The sequence below is a fragment of the Ochotona curzoniae genome, unplaced genomic scaffold, assembly GCF_017591425.1.
Source record: "Ochotona curzoniae isolate NIBS_2020 unplaced genomic scaffold, NIBS_Ocur_1.0 contig_2723, whole genome shotgun sequence".
Taxonomy (NCBI): Eukaryota; Metazoa; Chordata; class Mammalia; order Lagomorpha; family Ochotonidae; genus Ochotona; species Ochotona curzoniae.
In genome coordinates this window covers 26,029,231-26,053,458 of record NW_024465573.1, presented here as the reverse complement: position 1 = coordinate 26,053,458, position 24,228 = coordinate 26,029,231, and the positions used below count along the sequence as shown (strand labels likewise).

The following is a 24,228-nucleotide window of genomic DNA, read 5'->3' as shown; positions in this document are numbered from 1 at the left end:
TGGAATTTTTTTGGTTTTTTAGCATTTCTGCATAGGCAGTCAAATTATTTACAAATACAGCTAGATTTATTTCTGACCTTAAAGTCCTGGGCTTTTAAATTCTTTCTTCATCGCAGGACTTCCACTATCATACTGATTAGGATGGGGAACACTTGCCTTGTTCTGTATCTTAGAATGGAGTATCTGAGTTTCTACTGTTTTAAGGATGATCCTATCTGAGTTTCCTGTAGATTCCTTTTTATTAGAGCAAGGGAGTTCCTTTCTGTGCCTCATTAGCTAAAACAGCTTTTATCATGAACATTTGCTGCATTTTGTCAAATGCTTGACTGCTAGACATCATATTAGAGATGTTCATAAGCTTTTCCTATTTTGTTGAAACAGTAAATTATATTGTCAAATGTCAGTCCAGCTTGCATGCCTAGTGTAAAATCTAATTGGTAATTGGTAATTAACTCAAGTAACACATAAAGTCATCTCCTATGACGCCAATGCCCTAAATGAACACTGGTTTGCATCCTAGCTGCTCCACTTGCGGCTCAGCTCCTTGCTATTGGCCTAATTGGTTTTCTTTTCTTTTTTTCTTTATACTAGTCTTAACACTCTCGTTGAAGCCATAAGAAATGAACATCTTTCCCTATAACATCTTTACTTACTTTGCTGCATTTGGCAGTAGTTTGTTTTGCCAACATTCTACTAGTACGACTAAAGTTTTGGCACATTTTTCACTATTTTATAAGGAAAATTATCTAAAATGTCGTGTAACACATTTGGAGATTAGGCATACTAGGTCCTTTCCTTAAAGATTTATCAAATTTCTTTACTGTCCAATAATTCTGAAAATCTTACTGTATATAATTAACCACCATCACTTAGATAATAACTTTGGCAACCCTGGTGTTAAAACGTTCCATTTTGGAGCCAGCCCTGTGGCACAGCCTGGGCATCGACATCCCATATGGACTCTGGTTTCTGTACTGCCTGCTCTACTTCTAATCTAACTCCCTGCTGGTGGCCTATGGGGTGATGGAGGATGGCCCAGGGCCTTGGACCCCTGAACCCACATGGGAGACCCAGAGGGAACTCATGGCATCCAGCTTCAGACCTGTCCAGCTCTTGCTACTGTGGGCATTTGGGAGTGGACCAGCAGATGAAGGCTTGGGCTATGTTTCTCTCTCTCTCTCTCTCTCTCTCTCTCTCTCTCTCTCTCTCCTCTCTGTGGATGTTTCAAGTAAGACACATATTTTTAAAAAATTCTATTTGTACTGAGAGTTTTGAATATATTATCTCACTCAATTTATGTATTGCATATGGACTCTAGGCAGCAAGCAAGTTGCACTAAACAGGTAAGATTTACACACTTCCGTCTTCTTCTCACTAGTATTTTGCTCCTATAATTGCCAAAATTATTATATCATTTGGCATACATGATTAAAGAGCAGGAATAAAGGCTTCAATGGAAGGCACAGATAGGACAACACAAACCAGAAAGTTAAGGGAGTCTTCTCATCACCTTCATTTATCCTCCGGCATTTAACAAATATTTAGTCAAGTAATGAGTGCTGAATTTTTACAGAAATCTGACAAACCATCTCAATATTTATATTGAAGAATATGATTTGTGAGTAAATAAACAGGAAAAAAGACAAAAGAGCCAAAAGAGCTACTTGTTGTACTAGATTTTATGACCAAGATGAAGAATTTAATAGAAAGCTGTGAAACTCTGACACAGAATAAACAAATATAAGCAAAATAGAAACAGAAAGCAGAGGTCAAACCTACATATCTGAAACAATTAGTCATTGGGTGGCACTGGCTCCGCAAATCATTAGAGGAAGTATAGAATGTTTGAGAGATAAGAAAAATTCCCATACAGGAAAAATTTGATTCCTCCCTCACACTGACAGCAGGCACATTCGTGTTTTCATGTAAATTCCTACGGACACAAGATTATTTAATGGCAACACCCAACTTACAAAATTAACCAAGAAACTGTCACTTAAGGTTCTTGGAAACTTACAGCAGGAAATACTTCCTTGTAAAAAAGACCCATTGAGCTTAACTCATAAAATAAGAAAAAATGTTGGTTCTGACTACGTAAAAAGTCAGACTTTTGGTTATTTAGAGCCTCTTGTTTTTAAAAATGATGAGAGATTGTAAGTGGACAGCTTCAATAGTCAAGAAGTGTAAGGTATCTTCAAAAGCACAAATTAAAAGGTGAGAAACCCGATCTTATCACTAGGAAACAGGTATTCATAGAATGGAAAACGCAAAATTACCCCTTTATAAAGGAGTGCTTTCTCACTTGAGCCAGCAGAAAATTCGAACTGTGACGCTCCCTGACATGCAAGACTGGCAAAAATCTGCAAGCTGGAACATGCCACATGTGGGCAGAAAATGGGGGGAGGGTTGTGTGGCCCCGCCTCCACCTGGACCACGTGCTTGAGCACCCCCCTATCTGGGGCCTGGCACCGCCCCTCCGCACACGTCTGCGTCTGCCGCAGCTGCGCTTCCGGCCCCTCCACACACCGGGAGAGACCACTTCGCCATCTGCACGGTGAGGGAAGGGCACCCCGACTTCGCAGTCCAGCAGGTCGCTCCGGGCCCATGGAGAACGTGCGCGGACGGGCACGTGCGAGGGCGCGAGGCGTCGCCCGCAGCCCGGATGCCGCGGGAGTGGGGCGCATGCAGGCCTCGCTGCAGGTAGGTGGAGAGCTCCCTGGTCCTGTTTCGTTCCCTCCTGCCGCTGGGCTCGGCCTGAGGTGTTCTCACTTCTCCCCTCTGCTGTCTTAGTTGAGAAAGAGAATACAGCGAACTAGCCAGTGAAGACAGAAAGGTGGGGAGCCCTATGTGTTATTTCCTCCTACTTTCTTGATTTGGCTTTTAATTGTCTAGGACAGTTGGTTGTGCCTTCATTGCTTGTCTAACAACCACTGGGACTTGTTTAATTCTGTGTGTCAGGAGCCACCATTACTGGTAGGGCTTCTTGCTGGATTTAGGCTGCTGGGTGAAATCGACCCAAACAAGCCATTGTTTGAGTGATGTTACAGATATGTACTCTGAGAATTTGGAGCAAGCCCTTAGGCCAGAAATCCCTCAAATAAATAGTAGCAGGCAGTTAGTGTGCCTTTATCCACTTGAAGCTGTCTTGATTTGCTTCATTGCTTGGCAGGCAAACATAGTTAAATTCTTGGACAAAGAAAAGTAGTTACTGTGGAAGGAGTGAACACTTAATTCGTTGTTCCCTCCAGCGATTATGTGACCAGTCCTGGTCCAGAACATCCAAGAAGTGTCACCCTCTGAGCTGGCAGCTTGGTTTATTTCCATGGCCATAAAAGCGTCTTTGCTGTGTCTCCTTTGTTGGCTCCTGGGCACAGGGACCATATCGCTGCCTTTTTGTACTTCCAAGTTTAATGCCACATCTGAGCGTCACTACTGAAGTCCAAGTGAGATGAGTGAGGAAAACCCTTGCCTGTTCTTATATTTTATCCTGGAAGCAGTGCTTTGTTATTGCCCAAGGGTTTTGCCCATCAGCGCTTCCTTTTCCTAGCTCATAACTATCTAAAGTCAAGATACAGTTGTTACCTGCTGAGAACTTTTTGATGTGTGACTTACTATCTTGAACATTTTTGTTTACTTTAGCCTCCAGCTGTTGATCTTAGTGAGAATGAAGCACCCTCCAGCGACAGCCCTGTGGGAACAAGCCAGGTTTCACAGCACTGTAAGTGTAGCTCTGGCTGTTTCATTTAGTGCCGGATCAGTTGAATGGAATGGGAGTGATACTCTGGGACCCTGCAGGAGCCGGCTCACTGCCTTGGCATCTGTATTTGCTTTCCTGTAGGATCCTTCTTTACTGTGTTCCTCTGGGACTAAGACCGGTCAGCCGCTTGGTGGATGGGAATCCACAGTCATCAGGAAGCCAGGTTTCTGATTGTTTCCATCCCTTGGGAAAAATTTAAAATATTTCAGAGATCTTCATTGCATACACATGCAGTGCTGTTTCCTTGCAGGGATGGGAGCAAACGGACAGTATGCTCTCGTGTTCTCATGGCCTTTCCCCCCCTGGAGTAGATATCATCACCATTTGCTGGTAGCTGTCTTCCCTGCCCAGCCAGAGCTACTTGTCCGCACTGTTCCCAGTAACCGCTGGTGTGCCGTTCCAGTTGGCACTTCCAATCCATGTACATTTGTCTCTCATTGCTCGTTGAGCTGCATGGCTCCAGGACTCCCAAGGGATGCTCACATCTGGAAATGTTCACGTCCCTTGCATCGTATGGTGGAGCATGTGTGTGTGAATCAGGCGGCAAATCATCTCTGGAATACATACCTGACCTAATACTGAGTAAATGGTGTGTAAATAGTTGTATGTACTGTGTTTAGGGATGATAACAAAAACGAAAAAGCATTTCCAGGTTTAGCAAGGGCACAGTTTTTTTCCTCCCAAGTATTTACCATTCAGGGCTGCAGTTGGTTGAGTCTCTAAATGTGGAACCCTTGGGATCCTGAGAGCTGACTGCCTTAGTTTGTTCAAGTTGCCATAGCACTATAACAGACACAGAGGAGCTGGCTCATCTGAGTTCTGAGGGCTCGCAGTCTGAGATGAACATGACAGCAGGGTTGGTTTCTCCTAGGGCTACTCCTGGGTGTAGTTGACTGTCTTCTTGCGTTAACCTGATCTGTCTTCAGTGTGTTTCTGAGTCCTCATTTGTTAACTTGTGACGTCAGTCATGTTGGACCACCTTCGTGAGGCCACTTTAACTTAGTCACCTCTTGAAGGGCCCTGCCTCTGGGTATAGCCACACTCTGAAATATTGGATGTTAATAAAATTTTAACAGAATTCTCGAGGGGCCCAGGGCTGCTCCTGACCCAGGATGAAACCTGTTAGCAGTATTTTGTCCTGACCATGAGATGAATGGATTGGTTTTTGATGAATGTGTAGGGATAAACACTTAGATTCTGCCACATGTTCCTTGTGTTGGCTTTCCAGCCCTGTCCACGTAGCCCCTGTAGTTTGAAGTCATGCACATGTGTTTGCTGTGTGTCAGCACAGGAGCTCAGTTCTAAGAAGCAATGGAGTCCAGGCCAGCTCTGTCACCATCATTCAAGCATTATTCCAGTTTAAGGAATGTCTTTCCAGCTCTGCTGCACAGTCTTGCGAGTAGCAAGTAATGAAAATCCCCACCCTTTAGGAAAGATTGAATGTTTACTTAATTAGATTGTGGTAAAATATAGACATAAATATGTGATTTGACAATTTTAAAGGTATAGCCTGTGTATATTAATATTGTTGGACAGCTGTCATCCCCATCCATCTCTACATTTTTTTTATTAACTTGTGAATAACCCTGTATTAATGAAAAAAAATACTTCTTCCCATCAAGTCACTGGAAGCCACTGTTCTATGGTAGCTTGAATTTTTAGAAATTGCTCAATGTTTTTTGAAACCAAGGATGATGGTTTTTTTCAAGGTAAGATTAGAGAATGATATGGACAGTAAAGTGAAAGTAACAGAATGTTTTGAACAAACAAACAAACAAACAAAAACTTTTATGAGTTTTTCTGGAAGATCCAGATTCTAGTATCAGGTGCCTAGATAACAGTTTTGAGAGGTGGCAGTGCCATTTGGGGCAGTTTCATATTGTGACTGATTAAAGCTCAGTGGAAAAATCAGAGTGCAAGAGCCATCAAACTATTAGTCATTTTACTTTGCAGTCGTAGTCCTTATTTTTATATCTTAAAGTTATTTTCAAGGTGTCAAAGTTGTATCCCAAGAAGCCAGCGTTTTCTGTTTGTTTTTAAACAGAAAATACTAATTTGGAAACGAATTTCAATGTACGTGTTTTCTGTGAACTAGCAGTAAATAATAAGCTCCACAGTGAGATACCAGCTTTTGTTCTTGTGGGAAATGATCTGGCATCCAAACTCATGGCTGTGTCAGGGGCAGCTTCCCTTTTCACTGGGGAAGGCGAGAGACTCGGCCCCCTCTGTGCAGAGGCTGATGTGCACAGTCCTCGTCTAACTCTTCTGGTGTCACCCTAGAGCTAAAGGAGCAAGAGCTGCCCCAGTCACACGCGTGGAGCTAAGATAGGACTTCCTCCTCATGCTGGGAAGAGCTCGGTCTCCCTCCAGGTCTGTTAACTTCCAGCCAGACATTCTGTGTTTTCCTCACAGTTTTCTGTTTCTAGATTGAAGACTTCAGTGCAGTCGTGGGTATTTTCAGCAGCGTGGGTATATTTGATTAAACACCACGAGAACCCCGTTCTTGGCTGTAGACGGGGGGAGTTTGGGGGACACCAGTTATAAACAGCATCACTGGAATGAAGTCTGAGGCATCATTGGGTTCTCCTCACACTTTGACAGACACCGGAGCTACACCTTCTGGGGATGTGGAAAGAAGCGTGAGGATCAGACGGGACTTCGTGGATTTGGAAATCTGTACCAGAGAAAAACTGGCACATGTGCGAGAGTGTAAAACAGGTACCAACTTCAGGTTCCTCGTTTTTTCATGATGTGACCAGACTTGTTTCAGAGATTTCGTGTTTTGGGTCTCATGCTTAGCAGCTGTGTACAGAACGTCTGTGTTCAGCACACTGTGCAGATACTGGTCTTGTTATCTCTGATTCTCTCTTTTTATTACTAGAAGTAATACATATTCCCCTGAACTGCAACTTAGTTGTGGAAGAGATTTTTAAAAATTGTTTTGGATGATGTTCACGTAGTTGATTAGAATGGGAAAAGTCAAGGGCTAGGGGCAACTGGGGGTGATCATTGTTTGTACACATTCTTTTTCTTTTTCCTGTATCTGGGGTAAAGGGAGAGATAAGGGAAGAAGCTGCACCCCGCCTCCCAACCACTTCAGTACTGGGGCTTGGAGACTGGCCACCTGATGTCATCCCAGGATCCCTGATGTGGAGCATGCTACAAGATTCTGCTCAAGCGGTTTCGATAGTTCTGAAATGCTTGTCCATCTCACCCATCCAAGGATGAGAAAATCCTTCCAAGATCCATTGGCTGACCTGTACAGCTTAGAATCTCCATTCACTGAGAAATTTACTGTTAAACTTTACTGGAGTGGTTGACCAATTTGTTCTGTCCTCCTCCTTCTGCTATGATACCAGATGTCCTGTGCAGGCCCCAATGGATGGCTGTATTCTTTTTGTGCATCTGGGTATGCTGTCCACTGCTCCATCTTAGCCACTGAGGAAGCCCAGTTCTGACATGAGCACTCCATGGTTAGACCACAGATCCTAAAATTCTCCCCATGGTTGGAGTTCTGAGTCCATAGCTTTAGTTGGAATGATCCCCTAAGAAACCTCTTCTGAGATGTTCCCAGACCTGACTCTTGTGTGTGCTTGCCATCCTGTCCACCGCAACTCAGCCATCACATACATCAGCAGGAGCTACAGCCCAGCAGAGCAACCCATATTACCCCCTGCCAGGCTGTCAGGTGACAGCACCTTTCTAGCCAGGCCCGCCCCCAGCCCTGGTTCTCATGCTCATCAGTGGGAGTTGTAACCCATCAGAGAGGTGCCCACAGTTTCCCTAGTGGGCCCACTCCCTATACTGGAGCTTGCACAACCCAGGTGGCTCTGCAGTCTAGCTTGACAGGCCTTGCATGCTGAGGCAAAGCCCAACCAGTCTACACTTATTCTGGCTCATGCATGCATCAGTGGATACAGTTGGTCAACCCAGCCTGGCTTTCCCCCTAACCCAGCTCACATGCAAGCCAGCAGATTACATTGTAGCCCTGCACAGCCTGGTCTACCCCCAGTTCCAGTTCTCACACTCACCAGTAGGTGTGGTGCCCCTGGAGGAGAGCCCCCTGCAGTTCCCCTACTGGGTTTGCACTTCCCCACACCAGGTCTCACATGTGCTGGTGGGTGCTGAAGCAAGTTTGGCATAGCCTCTTTCAACTCGGCATTTGCTGGCAAGTGCTGTAGTCTGGCTCGGTCCAGTCTGCACCCTATTCCTCCTCATGCTGGTGGGTGCAGTTGCCCAACCAGAGTCAGCCAGCCCCCACTTCAGCCTTTATGTGAAATGGCTGGTGTTGTGGCCTGACTAGTCCTGTGCTGCACCCTGTCCTGATTCTCAGATCTGCCAGTGGGTGTTATGAATTGGTCCAGCCTGGTCTGCGTCCAGACCTAATTCAAATGTGTGCTAACAGGTACCATAACCTGGTCTGGTCTGGACTATTCTTTGCCTTGGTTCTTGCACTCACCTGTAGGGGCTGTGACCCAACAAAGCAATTCCCCAAGCTCTACTGTCAGGTCTCCTCCCAGTGGCAGATCTCCTGTACACCAATGGGTCCTTAATCCACCTCATGTCCTGGCAGGAACAGTGGCTTTAGCCAACCAGCCCACATTCCCGTTCTTACTGTTGCGTACTACAGCCCAACCATACCTGGTCCATGCCCAGACACAGCTCTCACATGACTTAGTGGAGCCTAAGGCCTAGCCCAGCCCATTTTACACCCTACCTGGCTCTCATAATCACCAGCGGGTGCTGGAGTCTGTCGCAGTCCAGCAAACCCCAGTTCCAGTCTACACCCATGCTGAGGGACACTGCAGCCTCATCCAGCCTGGATTGCTCTTATTGCTCTCATGCACATCGTTAGGAACCACAACCTAGCCATGACATCCTCTTAGCTCCCTATCCAGGCCTGTTCCCAGCCACAGGTCTTATGCATGCCAGTAGTTCCTCTGTCCCAGCTTGGCATAACCTATCCCTCGTCTTGGCTTTTGCCATCAGATGCTGACGCCTGTACTGACCTTCCATTAGTCCCAACTCTTGCTATCAGGTGCTGTAGCACAACCCTGCCCAGTCTGCTCCCATCTCTAGCTCATTCTAATTGGTAGCCTAGCCCAACATGACCTACACTCCAGCCTGGACCCTGCACATGCCAGTGGGTTAAACTTGCCCCATTCTTGCCTGGTCAGCTCCATTCCAGAACCAACCCACACACTTAATGACTGGTAGAACTACCTTGCCTGGCCTGCCCAACACTCTGGCCTGAATCACACGCTTAGCAGCAGGAGCTACAGCACAGCAGGGGAGTTTTCCAAGCTCCCCCACCAGGCCCACTCCCAGTCCCAGATCTCACATGTGCCAGTAGGTGCTAAGCCTTTACTTGGCATAGTCTGTCCCCTACCATGACTTTGTATGAGCTGATGAATGTTGTAGCCCGGCCTGCCCCACACCCCATTCTTGGGTGCACCTACAGGTGCTGAAGCCTGGACCAACCAGGCCTGTTCCTAACCCCAGCACCCATGAGTGTCAGATAGTTCCATGGTCATGCCTTGCTCAGCATGTTACCACCCCCAACTCATAAACAAACCAGGAAAAAGTGCAGTTCCATAGATATGGGTCCACATATCCCCCTCAGAATCTGCCCCCATCCTGGTTCCCTTGTGTGCTGGTTGGTGTCATGTCCCAGCCTAACATTACCAGTCCCCTGTTCTGACTGTCATTGGCAGGTACTGTGATTAAGCCCTGTCAGGTAGATCCCCAGCCCTAGCTATAGTGTGTGTCCATGAGTGGTAGTCAGCAGTGATCCATGCTAGCTAGCCCAGCTCAAGTCTCCCACGTGGGCTGGTGCATCAGTCTGATCCATAAATGTCTTCTAGGTTCCCCCCTCTAAATTGTTGGGTTTCAGCTCCCTCACTTACTTACAGGTATAGTGGCCTTGTCAATGGAGTCCCTCAAAAGTCACTCCCTACCTGCAATATACTCCCTCAGTGGTCTTTGTTCCCACACATCCTCTTACCCATTTCCCTGACCAATCCACAGTCTCTGCACTCAGGAGTGGATGAGTTCCTCAGCTCAGCCTTCCTAAGCCCAGTCTTCTGGTAGTGTGGTGTGCTAGCCTGGAACTCTGCCCTTCCACTAGCGTCCCAAGCTCCTGACACATGTGCTGACCTGGGACCTTACCCCTCTGCTCTCCCAGAATCCAAGCCTGTTCAAAGTTACCCAAGCCCAGTCCACCAGCACACTAGACCAGCATGCTAACCTAGGGCTTTCCCTTCTCCTTCTCCTACCCAGCCTGGGACTAAGCACATGGGGGAAATCCCCAGGCTGGTTCTGCCTGCCTGGACATGAATCCCTAGGTTCCCGCATACCCCTACCCACGTCATACTCCAGGCTCCCTGCAGGCCCACCAGCACAAAGGCACCTGCCTTGGTGCTGCTGCAAAGCGCCAGAAAAGATTTTCTTTATACACCTTGTTGAAGAGGCTAAATGATGGTGCTTGGCTTTCCGAACTTTTGTCCTTTATCAAGAACAGCAACGTTTTTGGACTTTCAGCTGTACAAAGAAAGATGTGGCCTATTGTGGGGACCCGTATTTTCTGAGAAGCAGGTGTAGTTTCCACTGGATTCCCAAGATGCCATGTGGCTCCCTCCCCAAGATTAAGATTCACTGAATTATAGTGGTCTTTCTTTTTCTCCCTCCTTCCTTTCCTTGCAAGAGAAGGAGAGATGAAAGAGAGATCTTCCATTTGCCACTCCACTCCCCACATGGCTGCAATAGTTGGGTCTGGACCAGGCCAAAGCCTGTTACTCCATCTGGATATCCCATGGGGGTGACAGGGTACCAAGCACTAGGCCATCTTCTGTTTTCTCAGGCTCATGAATAGGGAGCTGGATCAGTTGTCTGGAAGGCATGACTCAGATTGGCACTCCTATTGGATGCTGGTGTTGTGGATGGCAGCTCAACCTCTACACTCCAACACCAGCCCCACGTCATTGCTTTTAACTTTTTCTTTTGAAATGACAGTAAAGTTAAAAATAGGTATTTGGGGGCAGGGAAGTGGGGTTTCAAGAAGTTCCTGGAACAATGCTTTGTGCTAGTCTTAGCCAGCCAGCCACACTTTCTGTTTTGTTCCTGATCCTTTCATTAAATGTGCTGTTCATCTCACTTGCTTTCCCTTGCCACACCAAGGGGCCTGTTGCTGCACAGGTGACCTCAGAGGGCCTTGCCAGCTCTGTCTTCAATCCTCTGTCCATTTAGATGAACAGCTAGAATATGTTGCCATTTCCTCAGCATTTGGGAGAACAAAGAAAGCCTTTCTTTAAATAGCACTGGGTGGAGCTGACAAGGTGAATGCTTACATATAGGTTTTCTTCCCCTCTGCCTTAGGGACACATGTCCCCATGTCATCTGTAATGCAAGTGAAATAAAATCTATTCCATATTCTTTTCTGTAAGCCAAAACCTGGATGATTCTATGTAAGGAGGGCTGGAAACACCCACCTGTCTTCCTTCCTTCTCCCCCCATACTTTGTGCTTCTGTCCTGGGGAAGCTTATGTTATCCTGGGCTCTGACATACTATGTCCTGGCTCTCTCTGATTTTTTCCTGAAGACTTTGAAGATATGAATAAGTTTCTGTGGAAAAGAGGAACTCCTGGAAGCACCTGTGGCTTCCATGTGCTGTTACAAACTAGAAGCCCGGAAACCTATTTTCACACAGGAAAAATACCCTTCCTGTCTCTCCCTGCAGCCCTCCCCTCCATGTTTGTGGTCCAGTCGCTGCCTAGTCATTTTCAGATTTTTCACAACATGGTTAATTCTTGATTATCTGGATCTTCAAGAGCTTGGGGCTGCATTCACCTAATAACTGGACAGTTCCTTGATAAACTGAGAGCAGTGTAGTTTCAGAGCAGTAACTGCAAACATTGCTTGAGTGGATTTGAACTGCAGAGGATGGAAGCTAAAAGGCAGGCTTGGAAGGGGAGTTAAGTTCAGATGCTCCCCTTCTCCCAATGGCAAAAATGATGCTATTTGGGTTTTTTTCTCCTGTGAGGACAGCTTTAAACATGGATCCATTTCAACTCCCATCAGTGTTATCTAACCGCCTGTTTCAGGGTTAATCTGAAACAAAACTCTTTGTTTTATACACAACGGTGCATATGCAGATAGAGTTGAAGTGATGTGGCTAATACTGACACATTCTGATTTTTTTCCTAAAAAAATATACTTTTTTATGTGTCTTCTTCAGGTTCCAGTGGAATTCCTGTGAAACTGGTTACAAATCTCTTTGGTTTAGATTTGCCCCAGGACTGGCAGCTATACCAGTACCATGTGACATACACTCCAGAGTTAGCGTCTAGAAGGCTGAGAATTGCTCTGCTTTATGGTCATCGTGAGCTTTCCAGGAAAGCGAAAGCATTTGATGGCACTATTCTTTTTCTCTCACAAAGGCTACAAGAAAAGGTACAGTGTGGCTGACTTTCTGTTTATATATGTGTTGTGCAAATATATGTGCATACCCACATTTACATAAAAATTTAGAACATTATTTTTCTGATAAGCGGAAGATGTACTTCACTTGGAATTCCTCTTTCTTGTTCCCTGCTTAGGAGCTAAAAGGCATCCTAATGTAGGCTTCACCTGTAATTGACTTCTTAATTAAGAACCGAAGAGTCTGACATTTAAAAATAAGAGCTGAAGTGATCTTTACACAAGCATCTTTTTAAAACTTCTCCCCCAATAGGCAAGACTTAAGAAAACACCATGTAGTCTGTGGCTTCAGAACTTTAACTTTCTGCTTCATTTGCTTCTGCATTGAATGTTGCAGTGCATCCCAATGATGACACACTCATCTTTGGTTCTGAAACTGTCATTAGTTTCATGACATCATATGAAATCGGAGTTACTGAGATCTGTTTTAAGGGCATTTTTAAAATCTAATAATTGGAAATGCAAATTGAATGTCTTATACGTCTTTAACGATAGTTTTTATACTTTACTATTTTCAGTCTTAAAATGAAGGTTCTGGTTTTGATGCTTTTGTCATATGCTTCATTCTAAAACAGCATAAAAATTATTACATGAAAAACAGGTTAAAAATTTGAATTAGATCATTGGATTAAAACGTTTGGCCTCCCCCACAGAAAGTTAAGTTCTTACTCCAGCCTTTCAAACTGTGTGACACCAGTAGCATAGATTCAAACTTCTAGACTACACGTAACTCAGTTTTCTTAAGAAATGCATTTCTGAGCTCTCAGGGCTTTTATTCTTTTATGATCCTTGAGGTTTATAAAAGCTGCTTAAGTGATTATTTTATCTGGATAAGGAACTTTAAAATTATACCATGTGGTGCAGTGGAATGGCTTAGAAAATCTGCATCTGTGTTCCTTCAGCACTTCGGGAAGCAGGTTTTGATTGCATGCCAGTGTGGCATCCTCACTCTTAAATGATGTGTCTTGGGGGTACAGTTAGCATCAAAGATCATCTTGTTTGTGTAGATCCATCTGTACTGATAGCTTAGAAGCTTGGATGTGCTAGAAATTATTTTACGTCATCCTTGAATGGTTCAGGTTACTTCAGTTGTGCTTAACCGAATGAGAAATTTTACTCTACAGATGGTAGAACAAGCTAATACTATTCATTCCTCTTTCAAAATGAGCATGTAATATGTGTCAAACACCTTTTTGTTGCTGAGAACAGAATCTTACAAGGAGACTAGTGAGAATATACTCTGTAGAAACCATTGTGGGGTAAATCAGGTCAGCTGATTTCATGCTAGGCTTAAACAGAGGAGTATTGTTTTGTTCCTTATCAACAGGTGACCTGCCATCCAGTTACAGTGAGAAACAGAGTGGCCTGCTGTTCTCACCTTTTGATATGGTTCTCAACAGATACCAAGGCTCAAGCCTCACCTTGTCAGTCCCACAGCACTTATTCTGATTGAAAGAGCTCCTCCACTAATTCATCCATTGCACTCCCCCCCAATAGTTTGCTTCTAGAAGTTCTATTCAGCTACTTCTCCGCCTTCCACTAATCTCCAGACCCCCATCTGTGCACCTGCAGCTGCTAGCCCTGTTCACGTCTGTTTACACTGTCACGCTATAAAGAACCCTGTGCATACTCAGTGGGGTGTTGCCATCATGGAGGAAATGTGGAGAAATGAAAGAGGTTCTCTTCTGAAAAAAGTTTTCAATTTTGTACCAAATTTTTTTACAAATATGCACAGTTTAAGTTAGAATGAGTAAACGTCTTAGTAACTAGTAGTGTTTTCATTATGCCAGAAAATACTGAGCACTCTCTGGGTGTTAAGTACAGTGCTTGGGTTATTTTCTCTGGTTAGCTCCAGCACCTGCCCTTCAGATTAGCAGCTCTTGATTACCATCATCAATCTCTTATTGTTGGAATCTTTTTTGCAAAAAAGATTATTTATTTTAATTTGAAAGTTAGATTGTATATAGAGAAAGAGAGCTAGAAAGAAGTTTTCCATCCTCTGGTTCACCACCCAGATGGCTGTATTGGCCAGGGTTGGGCTGATCCAAAGCTGGGAGCCAGGAGTTTCTTCTGGGTCTCTTATTTGGGGGCAGGGGCCCAAGGACTTGAGGCATCCTCTGCTGCTTTTCCAGGTCGCAGACAGGGAGCTGGATGGGAAGTGGAGCAGCTGGAACACAGACCAGCACCCAGTGGGATGCTGATGCTGTAGGCAGAGGATTAGCCTGAAAGCTGTCACACCAGCCCCTCTGATACGCTCCTTATAGCATGACTTCACTGAATCCTCCCACCGCCCATGGAAATTTTGAGAGGTTAAATACCCTGCTCCAAGTCATCGTGCAGATCTTGATAAAAGACAATTAAGATAGCAAGACACTCTCTGAGAGACTGATAATTAGTTTTTTGAGTGGAATTTTGATCAGTGAAATGGACGATGGAGGATTGGGAGTTTCTAAGCAGAAGGAGGAAACATAAGTGATTGGAAACATGGGATATATTTTGGAAAATTTAGTTATTCAGATTCATCCAGGAAGATATGAAAATTGTGGCCCCAATGATAGGCAGAACATTAAATGTCCTGCTGAAGATCAGAGCTTGTCCTCTGTAGACCACTCTAGACTTACAAGTGAGTTTGCGCAGAGCCGTGTTGAATTACAGTGACTTTGATCATGTCTTGCTAAGTGGTTTGCCCAAAGATGTAGGAAAATGAATATAATGCCACATGAGTAACCTGGTAGGATGTCAGATGGCCTTGAACAGAGACACAGAAGTGCTGCTGTTCCTTAAACTTTCCTTAGAGCATGTACTGTAAATGAGGATATAATTAATGCATTATCTCATTTAATCTTCACAACTCTTGACTTAAACTGGGCTTAGTTCCACTGTCGAGACAGCAGAAGATCTTAATACTTGGTTCCTAGCTTGGACTCAGGGAAGACACAGAGGGCCAGTCTGCTCAGTTCCACATCGTGTGCTCTTAAGCCCCGTGGTAACTAATACTGGAACAATTAAAACAGAGTAGAGACACTGCATGGAGTGGCAGGACCAACACTTGCCAGCACATTAGATGATGCAGTGAAGGGTAGGAGTGAAAGCTGACTGTGGCTTAGGAGCCTGGGTCCTGGAAGGGGAAGAGGTTGTCCAAGAGCAGATGGTGGGAAACATCTGAGGAGCTGGTGTTGGTGGGACCATGTGGGGCCAGCTGAGTGACTGTTGGAAATGCACTTCCTGAGCCCATCCACTGTCACCCGTCTGAGTTCAATTCAGTGTGCTGAATCTGTAGCAGTTTGAGAGCTGTGCACCCCTCCTGCCTGCCAGGCTTGCTCCATGTTGATGGGCCCTAACCTGGCCACTGCCTCTGGCTTGTATACAGTTTTATCTGCAGCAAGAAGCGATTTTAGAGAATGTTTCCATGTCCTGTGAAAGGCCCACTTTCTCAGACTTTCCATGTAACATCTGAGGTATATAAATACTTGCCAGTGAGTTGGCCTTTAAAATTCATTACCCTTTTGGAAGACCCTGGATCACTGATTGGTCCTTATTGACTGATTTTGTATATGCTTTAATTTCAGAAACCTGTCCTGAATCCTGTCTGGTCCAAGAAGCTTTTGAATATAGGGGAGCTGTAGTGGAAACATTGCAGCTAGACCATCGTGATGAGTGCTAGATTCCTGCAGATTTCTCTCGAGCCCGCAAACATGTTTCTTGTCTGTCACTTCCACCACGTCCTACCTTCTTCCCTTGTCTTTCTTTGCCCTTGTATCTGTCTTTCCTTTTCTGTTCTCCATTTTTGTGCTTTTGGAATAAACTTTTTAGAGACTTTGTTCTGGGATATGTACTTGAGTAGGGCAGAATACTTCACTAGCCAGCTTCAGGAACACTATGAACCTTCTGAAAATTGCTGCACTGCACTGGGCTGTGACCCACATATGTGAAGTTTTCTTGCGAGACTATCTTTAATTTCTGTTAACCTTTCAAGGTAATTTGTGAACCATCTTCCTCCTATTTCTTGCTCAGGTCAAAAAAACTAAAAAAACACAAATGTTAGGAACCACTGCCCTGAATTTCTTTTGGGGTCAGATTTTTGAGCCACGAGTTAGATCTGTTTCTCACTTAAGAATTTAAAGAGGTATGTTGCCCTTTTAGGATTAGCAAGCTGCAGGGGTTGGGGGCAGGGGAACAGCACTCAAAACCTGTGGTGATTCGATCATTATTCATATACTAACAGCTGCAATTTTATTTGTGTTAATGCACAATAAATATGATGACTTTAGAACAGTTAAAATTTTGCATACTCAGGGCTAAGTCGGACAGTATGTATATCCAGTGCTTATTTTCCCAGGTCACAGAATTAACAAGTGAAACTCAAAGAGGCGAGACTGTAAAGATGACTATCACTCTGACCAGGAAGCTGCCGCCAAGCTCCCCTGTGAGCATTCAGGTCTTCAATATCATCTTCAAAAAGTAAGATGCCTTGAATGCAAATGTGATGTGGGCTAACGATGCACAAAACCAGGGTGTAAACACAGTCAGACCTCTTGTAGGTTGCGTGTCAGCAGATGTGCTGCTTGGGGGACAGTTTTTCATGTGCTCTCTTGTGATAATGTGCAACACGATTTTTCAGACTCTTACTGGCACAAACCATTGTCAGCCAGGATTACCAAGTTCAGAGCAGAAAGCCAAGGTCATTGACAGAATCACTGGCTGTGTGCAGCGTGCTCCTTTTCTATTTCTCCTTTTCCTTCCCCTCTCAGCCCCTACTGAGAGTTTACAGTGTGTGACTTAGTAAAGAGAAGGCTTTGTTTATCTCCCAGCTGATTCTGGGTCTAAAGGTTGTCACTGACTGCCTTCTTGCCTGGCTGCAGCCCTCAGGTCCCCTTCTGACCTTGTGAATGCATGTGGGGCTGAAGCAAGGTGACAGCAAAGGCTTTCCGACTTCTTCAGACCCCACCCAAGGGCCCCATTTTCAGAGTCGCCTGTGGGTGGAATGGAACATGGTCACATGCAGATTCCCTGGCTCCTTTTCAAGCCCGGCAAACAGTTGCTTGGGTGGGTCTGAAAATTCACTGCTTTGGACAGCATCTCAGGTAATGCATGGGCACACCAAAGCTTGAGAATCAGCTTTGCATGCTATGCTCTGGTCATAACAATGCTTTGCTCTGAAGCCTTAGATGCCAGGGCTGGTGTTTAGGCATAGCATTTAAAGCTGCTGCCTTCATTCCATATGGGCACCATTATCAACTACTCCCTGTCCAGCTCCATGTTAATGAGCCTGAGAAAAGTAGCAGAAGATGACCCTAATGTTTCGGCCCTTGCCATACCACATGGGAGACCTGGCTTAAACTCTTGGCTTCTGGCTTCAGCCTGGCCCAGTCCTGGCTGTTAGCAGTCATCTGGGGAGTGAATCAGGCCATGCAAGATGGATCTTGATCTCTTTCTTACTCTCCCTGTCTCTCCTTACTCTCATTCTTACTCTGATTCTCACTCTGACTTTGAAAATATATAAATAAATCTTTTCAAATTGAAATGCTCTGCTGCTTGCCCTACACTCAGCAGTAGTCTCTAGAGGCCTCAGTGGTGGGGGATGTAGAGGAACTTCCTTTCAGCAGATACACTGGTTTCTAACTAGAGTCAGCAGTCTCATCCGGTATTGCATCGCTTAATGCCCCAGTGTGGCTCAGGCTGTTTGCAAGGTGCTTCTGTGGCTGAGCTCATTCCTTTGGGTTTTGACTGACTTGCGTGCGTCTCACAGGAGCACCGTAAGGCAGTTACATTAACATCCCCACTTCACAGATGAGGGGCCTGGGGCTCAGTGACAGTGGGGGCCAGAATCAGAATTGAATCCCATTTACTGACTGGAAAATGCTCTGTATTATCCTCATGCCAGCGATGTCAGATTTCAAAAGTGATCAGGCTGTGTTCCTGAAGAGGCTTTTGTGGTTATTTGGCAGAACCTGGGACCTTAGCAGTGTCATTAGAAGCAGCCACCTTAGCTCAGCATAGAGAAGAGACAGGAGACTTCAGACACGGCTTTCTTCACCCCACGGTGAGCCTCACCGTGCACAAGTGGTAGTTCTTAACCATATGTTCATATCTATACTTAGCATCTAAGCCTCCCAGTGCTAAACAAAGGAGAATTCTGTACTTTCATTTTTGTTATTATGTTCCACATAGGTAAAAGCTTAGAGTTATTTTCTTACTAATATTTACCAACAGTTCAAAAAATATATTTGCAGGATCTTAAAAAAGTTGTCTATGTACCAAATTGGACGGAACTTCTATAAGCCTTCTGAGCCACTGGAAATTCCCCAGCACAAGTATGTTCATTTATATTTCTGTGTCTGAAAGTGTCACAACGTGAGAAATATAATTTATGATGTAATGTTACACCTCCTGTGAGAGACTCTGAGATATGAAATGTAATGCAATTTTAGAACTTGGAGTTTTAAAAAGTAGAATGGTAAGTGTGAATGTGGATTTAGATGCCTGTGATTTTATATAATTGTAGTGCCAGAAGGAATTGAGAAGCTGACTTTTCTGTGTATAACAGGTAGTACTGAAAGCAGGATGCGCTAGAGTTTTGCATTCTTGGGGAAAGCAAGTTAACCCAAACAATGTGGTTGATGAGTCAGCAGAGGTCAGAATCACGGAACAAACTACCCAAGTGAAAGACCTAACCATTCTGAACACTTGTACGGTTTTCACCTAAGCTGTGGGAAGAGCTGCCAGCTTTGTCTGAGCTGGTTGACATTCACTGCTCCAGAATCCTGCGGTTGAGCTGAAGACATGCAGTGTAGCCAGAGACAAAGGGAGATGCGCATGAGAGAGAGCAGGGGTGGCGTGTCGCGGCTCCTGCCAGGTTGGAAGAAGCACGGCTGGGTTTCTGCATATTGACTTAATGCGTCAGTTGTCTCTGCAAAGCATCCTGTTTGTCTCTCATGTATCTCCCCTCCCGGATTAGAAAGTCCCATGGGTATTGGGCAAAGTGACGGAAGGCTGGCTTAGAAGTGCAGTAAATGAAGTCTACACAGTGAAAACTGGAATGATTTTTAAAAACTACTCATCTGCCATGCCACTCCTATAACAATGTGTTATTCAAGACTTTTTAGTCTACGTGCAGAAGAGCTGAAGCTGTGTGTCTGTATTTGGTGTTCTCTACTCTGTCCCACGTGCAGCCTTCACCTTGGAGTTGGTGTGTTTTTACTAACCCAGATGTTTTTGTGTTGAGACAGATCATGCTGTGAGGGTATTTCTTGCCGAGCCATGGTTTTCATCCATGGATATTTTTGTCTCCCTCCCATCCCTACCAGGGGATATTGGCATTTCCTGAAGCCGTTTGTGGTTGTTGCTCCTGGAGGGCTGCTGATGGCACCTAAAGGGTAGAGGGCAAGGGTGCTTCTTAATATCCCACAGTGCTCCAGACAGCCCCCGGAACAGAATTCTTCAGCCCAAAATGCCGATAGAAATATACCTAGTCCAACATATTTAAAATATTCCCTCTAACTCAACTTTTGAGCCAGCAACTAGAAGAAATCAGACTAATGGGAAAAATTCTTTAAAACAAAGCTTAAAGACTCTAGAAGGAAGACTCATTTAAAGATGTCCATTGTTTTTCTGGTATGGCATTTTACATATTAACTTTTCATGGTTATTTTTCATCTGTATTTACAGACTGACCCTCTGGCCTGGGTTTGCCGTGTCTGTGTCATACTTTGAGAGCAGGCTCCTGTTTAGTGCTGATGTGAGTTTTAAAGTCCTCCGGAATGAGACTGTTCTGGAATTCATGTCCGACCTCTGTCACAAAGCTGGGGCAGCTGGCTTCACCCAGATGTGTGAGAAACAGCTGATTGGGCTCATTGTCCTCACAAGGTAAAAGCCGGCTCTCTAGCGAACGGACTGCTGATGGGCTCTGGAAGCATCGGTGCTGCGGCTGGGGCTGGGCACAGCTGTTCAGAATGCCTGGCTGTCCTCAGCTGCTGGACTTCCTCCTTTGGGCTTCTGGAAAGGCCACAGCCAACGTAGTCCCGAGTGAAGTCTCAATGTCCCCCCGCTCACCTCACTCCTGGCACTGTATGTGCTACTTTGAGTGCTTGTGCCTAAACTCCCCACCCCTGTGGCTGCTTTTTCAACTTTCAGCTTTGCAAGGCCCAGCTCTGCTGACACTGATTTTCTGCTGCCTCTGCTTTCCCAGCAGAATTGGAATTACTTTTCTACCTGGGGCTGATTCCTTAGCACTTTCCTAAAAACTATCTCTCTATAGCCATTTTATTTTGCAGTACTGTATTACGGGACTGGAAGTAAGGTCCATGCCTCCTCACCTTTATAAGACTCTGTGGTCTCTTCCACTGAGGCCCTCTTTATATGTGTTTGCATTGGTGTGTAACTTGCCTGCCATGCACAGTGGACTGAAGTAAACGCAGGCGGAGGAGAGATGACTTCCGAGTACCAGGAAGCTCACGATCTGTTGCTGATGACATGTTAGCCTTCTGTTCTGGTTTGGGGTTTCTGCATCAAGCTGTGTGTCTGAGTTAGGCAGTAGATAGGTGGTAATGTTGAGTTCCACAGAGTGAAGGCTTCCTTTTTGGCTTCCTTTTTGGCTTCCTGTTGAGATCTCTGTAAGATCTCTGTGGGTTAACTCTTTCTCAATGGGTTGGCCCTTTCACACTTGGGGGACCTCACAGAAGAGGACCCCACAGACAAGCTGGAGCAGGAGAGGAGAAAGAACTTGGCGTGATCTCAGCTGGCCTATTCTGCAGCTTTATACATAGGAAGTTAAGCAGGAAACACAGTTGACAGATGGGTGAGCATTTCTAGGTACACCTCGTCAGAAAAACTTCCTAGGGGCTCAAAGCATCGGAACGATACCAGGAACTGATGGGGAAGTTGGAGCCATGCGTTGACATTTGAATGTTCAAGGGTGATTTGGCCAAAGTTAAAGTGCCTGTCCATCAGGGAGTGACGCAGGCTGTGGGCCAGGGACTTTGCCCTGACAGCTTGGCTAACATGAAAGCTGATCCTTTCTTAAAGGTGACCATCCTAGCTGTCGTAATTTCTGATGTTCTGGAGTACATCTCATACTTTGAAAATGGGATGAGGTTGTTTCTTCTCTGAGACAATTTGGATTTCTCTCTTGTATTTACCAGATACAATAACAAAACATATCGTGTTGATGACATTGACTGGTCAGTGAAGGCCACACACACCTTTCAGAAGCGGGACGGCACTGAGATCACCTATGTGGATTACTACAAGGAGGTGGGATTTGTTTTCATCCTTATTGCGTGTTCACAGCTCAGAGAAGTCTCCCTGTTCCCTTCCAGCCCAGCGGGTCCGCAGTCCTCCTGCTGAGTCGTCTTCCCGCATGGGTCCCTGAGTCTCCTTTAGCCTCAGTCTCCACTGCCCATCATCCTGTCTCCTCTTACTCTTTTGTTGTAATTTGAATCATGTTCCTTAAAAATGGTTCCGATCAGGCACTTGCAGGTTTAGAACGTATCCACAGTTCCTTGTTGCCTTAGGAGCAGATGGAACAAGCCCCGAGTAGTTTCCCATTTCCCAGGCCCTTTTGGGCTGGCCACTCCTTGTCCTTCGAGCTCCACCTGTCAATACTCCTGTTTCCTTCTTTGCATTCGTGCCTCCTTGACTCAGTTTCCCCTCTTGCATTTTCACATATGTTGCTTCCTCCTAGCACATACACCTCCACAGCCAGACAGCAGCCTTCCCATCTCAGCCAGCAGCCCTTACAGGGTCCTGTGGCCTGTGGCTCTTCCAGGGCTTCCCTGCCCCAGTCCTGGCTGCATCGGGGTCAGGGAAGGACACAGTGAGCTGACCCCTTCCTGGAGCTAGGTATGCCTTGAGTGCTTTACTTCTGGGTTCCAGAGTCAGCACAGTTTTTTTTTTTCCCCCGTTGGTGCAACTGATGTTCATGAAACACTGATTGATGAAATCTCCTGCTCTCTCTGGAAGTTCAGTTCTAATTTCATAAAAAGGATCACTGCCATCCCCCCACCTTGCATGTTCAGGTCCTTCCAGAGGAGTTTTCCTTAACAGATAATTAATCGATATCAACAGGTATTTTAAGAAAGAACCAACAAAAGAATTTTCTTGGTCTCAAGAAAGCTACCTCTTCTTCATTAGCTAACTTTGGAAAGTTAGGTGCTGCAGCTCCAGTCACTTTTTCACTTCCTCCTTCCTGAAAGTACAGTGGTCTGGGACCTGCTGCTGCTGTTACAGAAACAGCTCCAGAAAGGTCAAACTGAATTTCTGTTCCTGAAGGAGTTTTTGGTGGCATTCCCTCCTCGCCTTTCCAATAATTATTGTTTTTACTGGCAGATGACAATTTTGCTACTTTTTGGGATATAGTGTGATGCTTTGGTTTATTTGTACATTGTGCCTTGGGAGTCATAATGTTACGTGAAATCAGCCAGGCACAGAAAGACAACTGGCCTGTGGTCTGTGGTCCCACTCACATGTGGGATCGGAAGACACTGAGCTGGTGACAGTGGAGAGAAGCACAGTGGCCCCCTGAGGCCAGGTCAGGAGGGGTTGGCTGATAGCTGGGGTCAGGGTCAGACAGGAGGAGGTGTTCCTACCTTCCTTTCCACCAAACGCTGACTCTGGGTAACAGAATGGGCTCCTCTGCTTGGGTGACACTGGACACTGAGCGAGCACACCTTGCAGAATGGCCTTCTTCGTTTCTTGACTCCTGGGTTCTGTCCTTGTGACCTCTGCTCTCTTTCTGGGTGCATGTAACAGCTTCCTTTGGTAGAAGGGTTTCAGGTTGTTTATCTCCTCCTGCAAAAGGAACTGTTCCTCACCATGGTTCCTTCCTCTGGGATCTTTGTATTTTGGTATCGGTTTACGTATTTTTGCCTTGGCTTTGTTCCCAAATTACATATTCACTTTCACCCTCAGAACACATTTGCATGAATATCCTTCATGCTTTTTGCACTGACCTCATCCAAACTGAGTTCCTTGTGTTTCCTGACCCAGATGCTCCCTGGGAGCTCTGCCCCTCTGCTTTGCTGTCTTCCTCTTCTTCATCTTCACTTCCTCCTCCTGCTGTCCTCAGGATACCTGCTGCCTCTTTGTCCTTGACTTCTTGCTGGGACTCATCCCTTTCTGCTCCTCCTCCTCTTCCCCTGCAAGTCATGCAGGACTCCTCAGGGATGCCTTTCTGGGACAGGGCAGTCTCCTTTATGGGGTTCTTGCCCAGCTCCCCCCTCCTTGTCATTCCTCATCCTAAACCAGCAGACAGCTTCTCAAAGCACCAGCCAGAAACATGGTTAAGAGCGTGAGCTCTGGAGTCAGCAGCTCCTGGATCCAGCTGGAGCAGCTCAGCAAACCACTGAATGAGTGTCTGCTGCACAGGGAATGTGTCAGCCCACCTTCACAGTGGGCCCACCCTCACCGTGTGGGGTAAGCAGCAGAAACGCTAACAGCCATTCATTCAGTGTCTACACGTGGTGAGACTTGTCCCTTCTTTTAGTCTTCTCTGAAATCCCACAGTTTGACTTCATCCCACCTTTTAGCCTCCGATTCCTCTGCTTCCTCACCCATGCATCCATGCATTTATTATACCCAGGCAGTTGCTTGCCGCTAAAACATTGCTCTGTCTCCGTGTGTGTTCCCTAGACTTGTGCTCGGAGCCACACTGCACCAATCTTACCCACCACCATGTTGGATCCTAGCTTCTGGGTCATGTCCATTGGTGTGTGAAGGCCTTTCTGTCCTCCATGCACGAGAGCTGGCCGTTCTCTGAGCACGTGTACCATGTATCGCACTGTTTCCAGAACATGTGTTCCTTGTAGAACAGGCACAACGTCCTCGTCTCGCAAAGCAGCTCGTGTATAACAGGTGCTCTGTGTGTGTTTAGGAAACCCTCACTTAAACATTTAGAATGATTGTCCCCTGCATGTTTAAATTTGCTCTTATTTGAGCAGATGTGTTTAAAGACTTGAGATTTTCTGAAAAGGGAATCGTGGTTAAAAATCCCAGTCCAA

General features: G+C 45.6%; 1 protein-coding gene across 1 annotated transcript in view; it reads left to right on the top strand.

Moving 5' to 3' along the window:
• The first annotated feature begins 6,186 nt into the window (after positions 1 to 6,186).
• PIWIL4 (piwi like RNA-mediated gene silencing 4) overlaps positions 6,187 to 24,228 on the top strand; it is a 38,244-nt gene continuing 20,202 nt past the window's right edge. The window contains exons 1-6 of the mRNA XM_040977300.1: positions 6,187 to 6,475; positions 11,991 to 12,205; positions 16,572 to 16,693; positions 18,466 to 18,546; positions 19,901 to 20,098; positions 21,373 to 21,484. Of these exons, the coding sequence (XP_040833234.1) occupies positions 6,316 to 6,475; positions 11,991 to 12,205; positions 16,572 to 16,693; positions 18,466 to 18,546; positions 19,901 to 20,098; positions 21,373 to 21,484 (888 nt within the window). The 5' untranslated portion in view covers positions 6,187 to 6,315. The remainder of the gene's footprint in view (positions 6,476 to 11,990; positions 12,206 to 16,571; positions 16,694 to 18,465; positions 18,547 to 19,900; positions 20,099 to 21,372; positions 21,485 to 24,228) is intronic.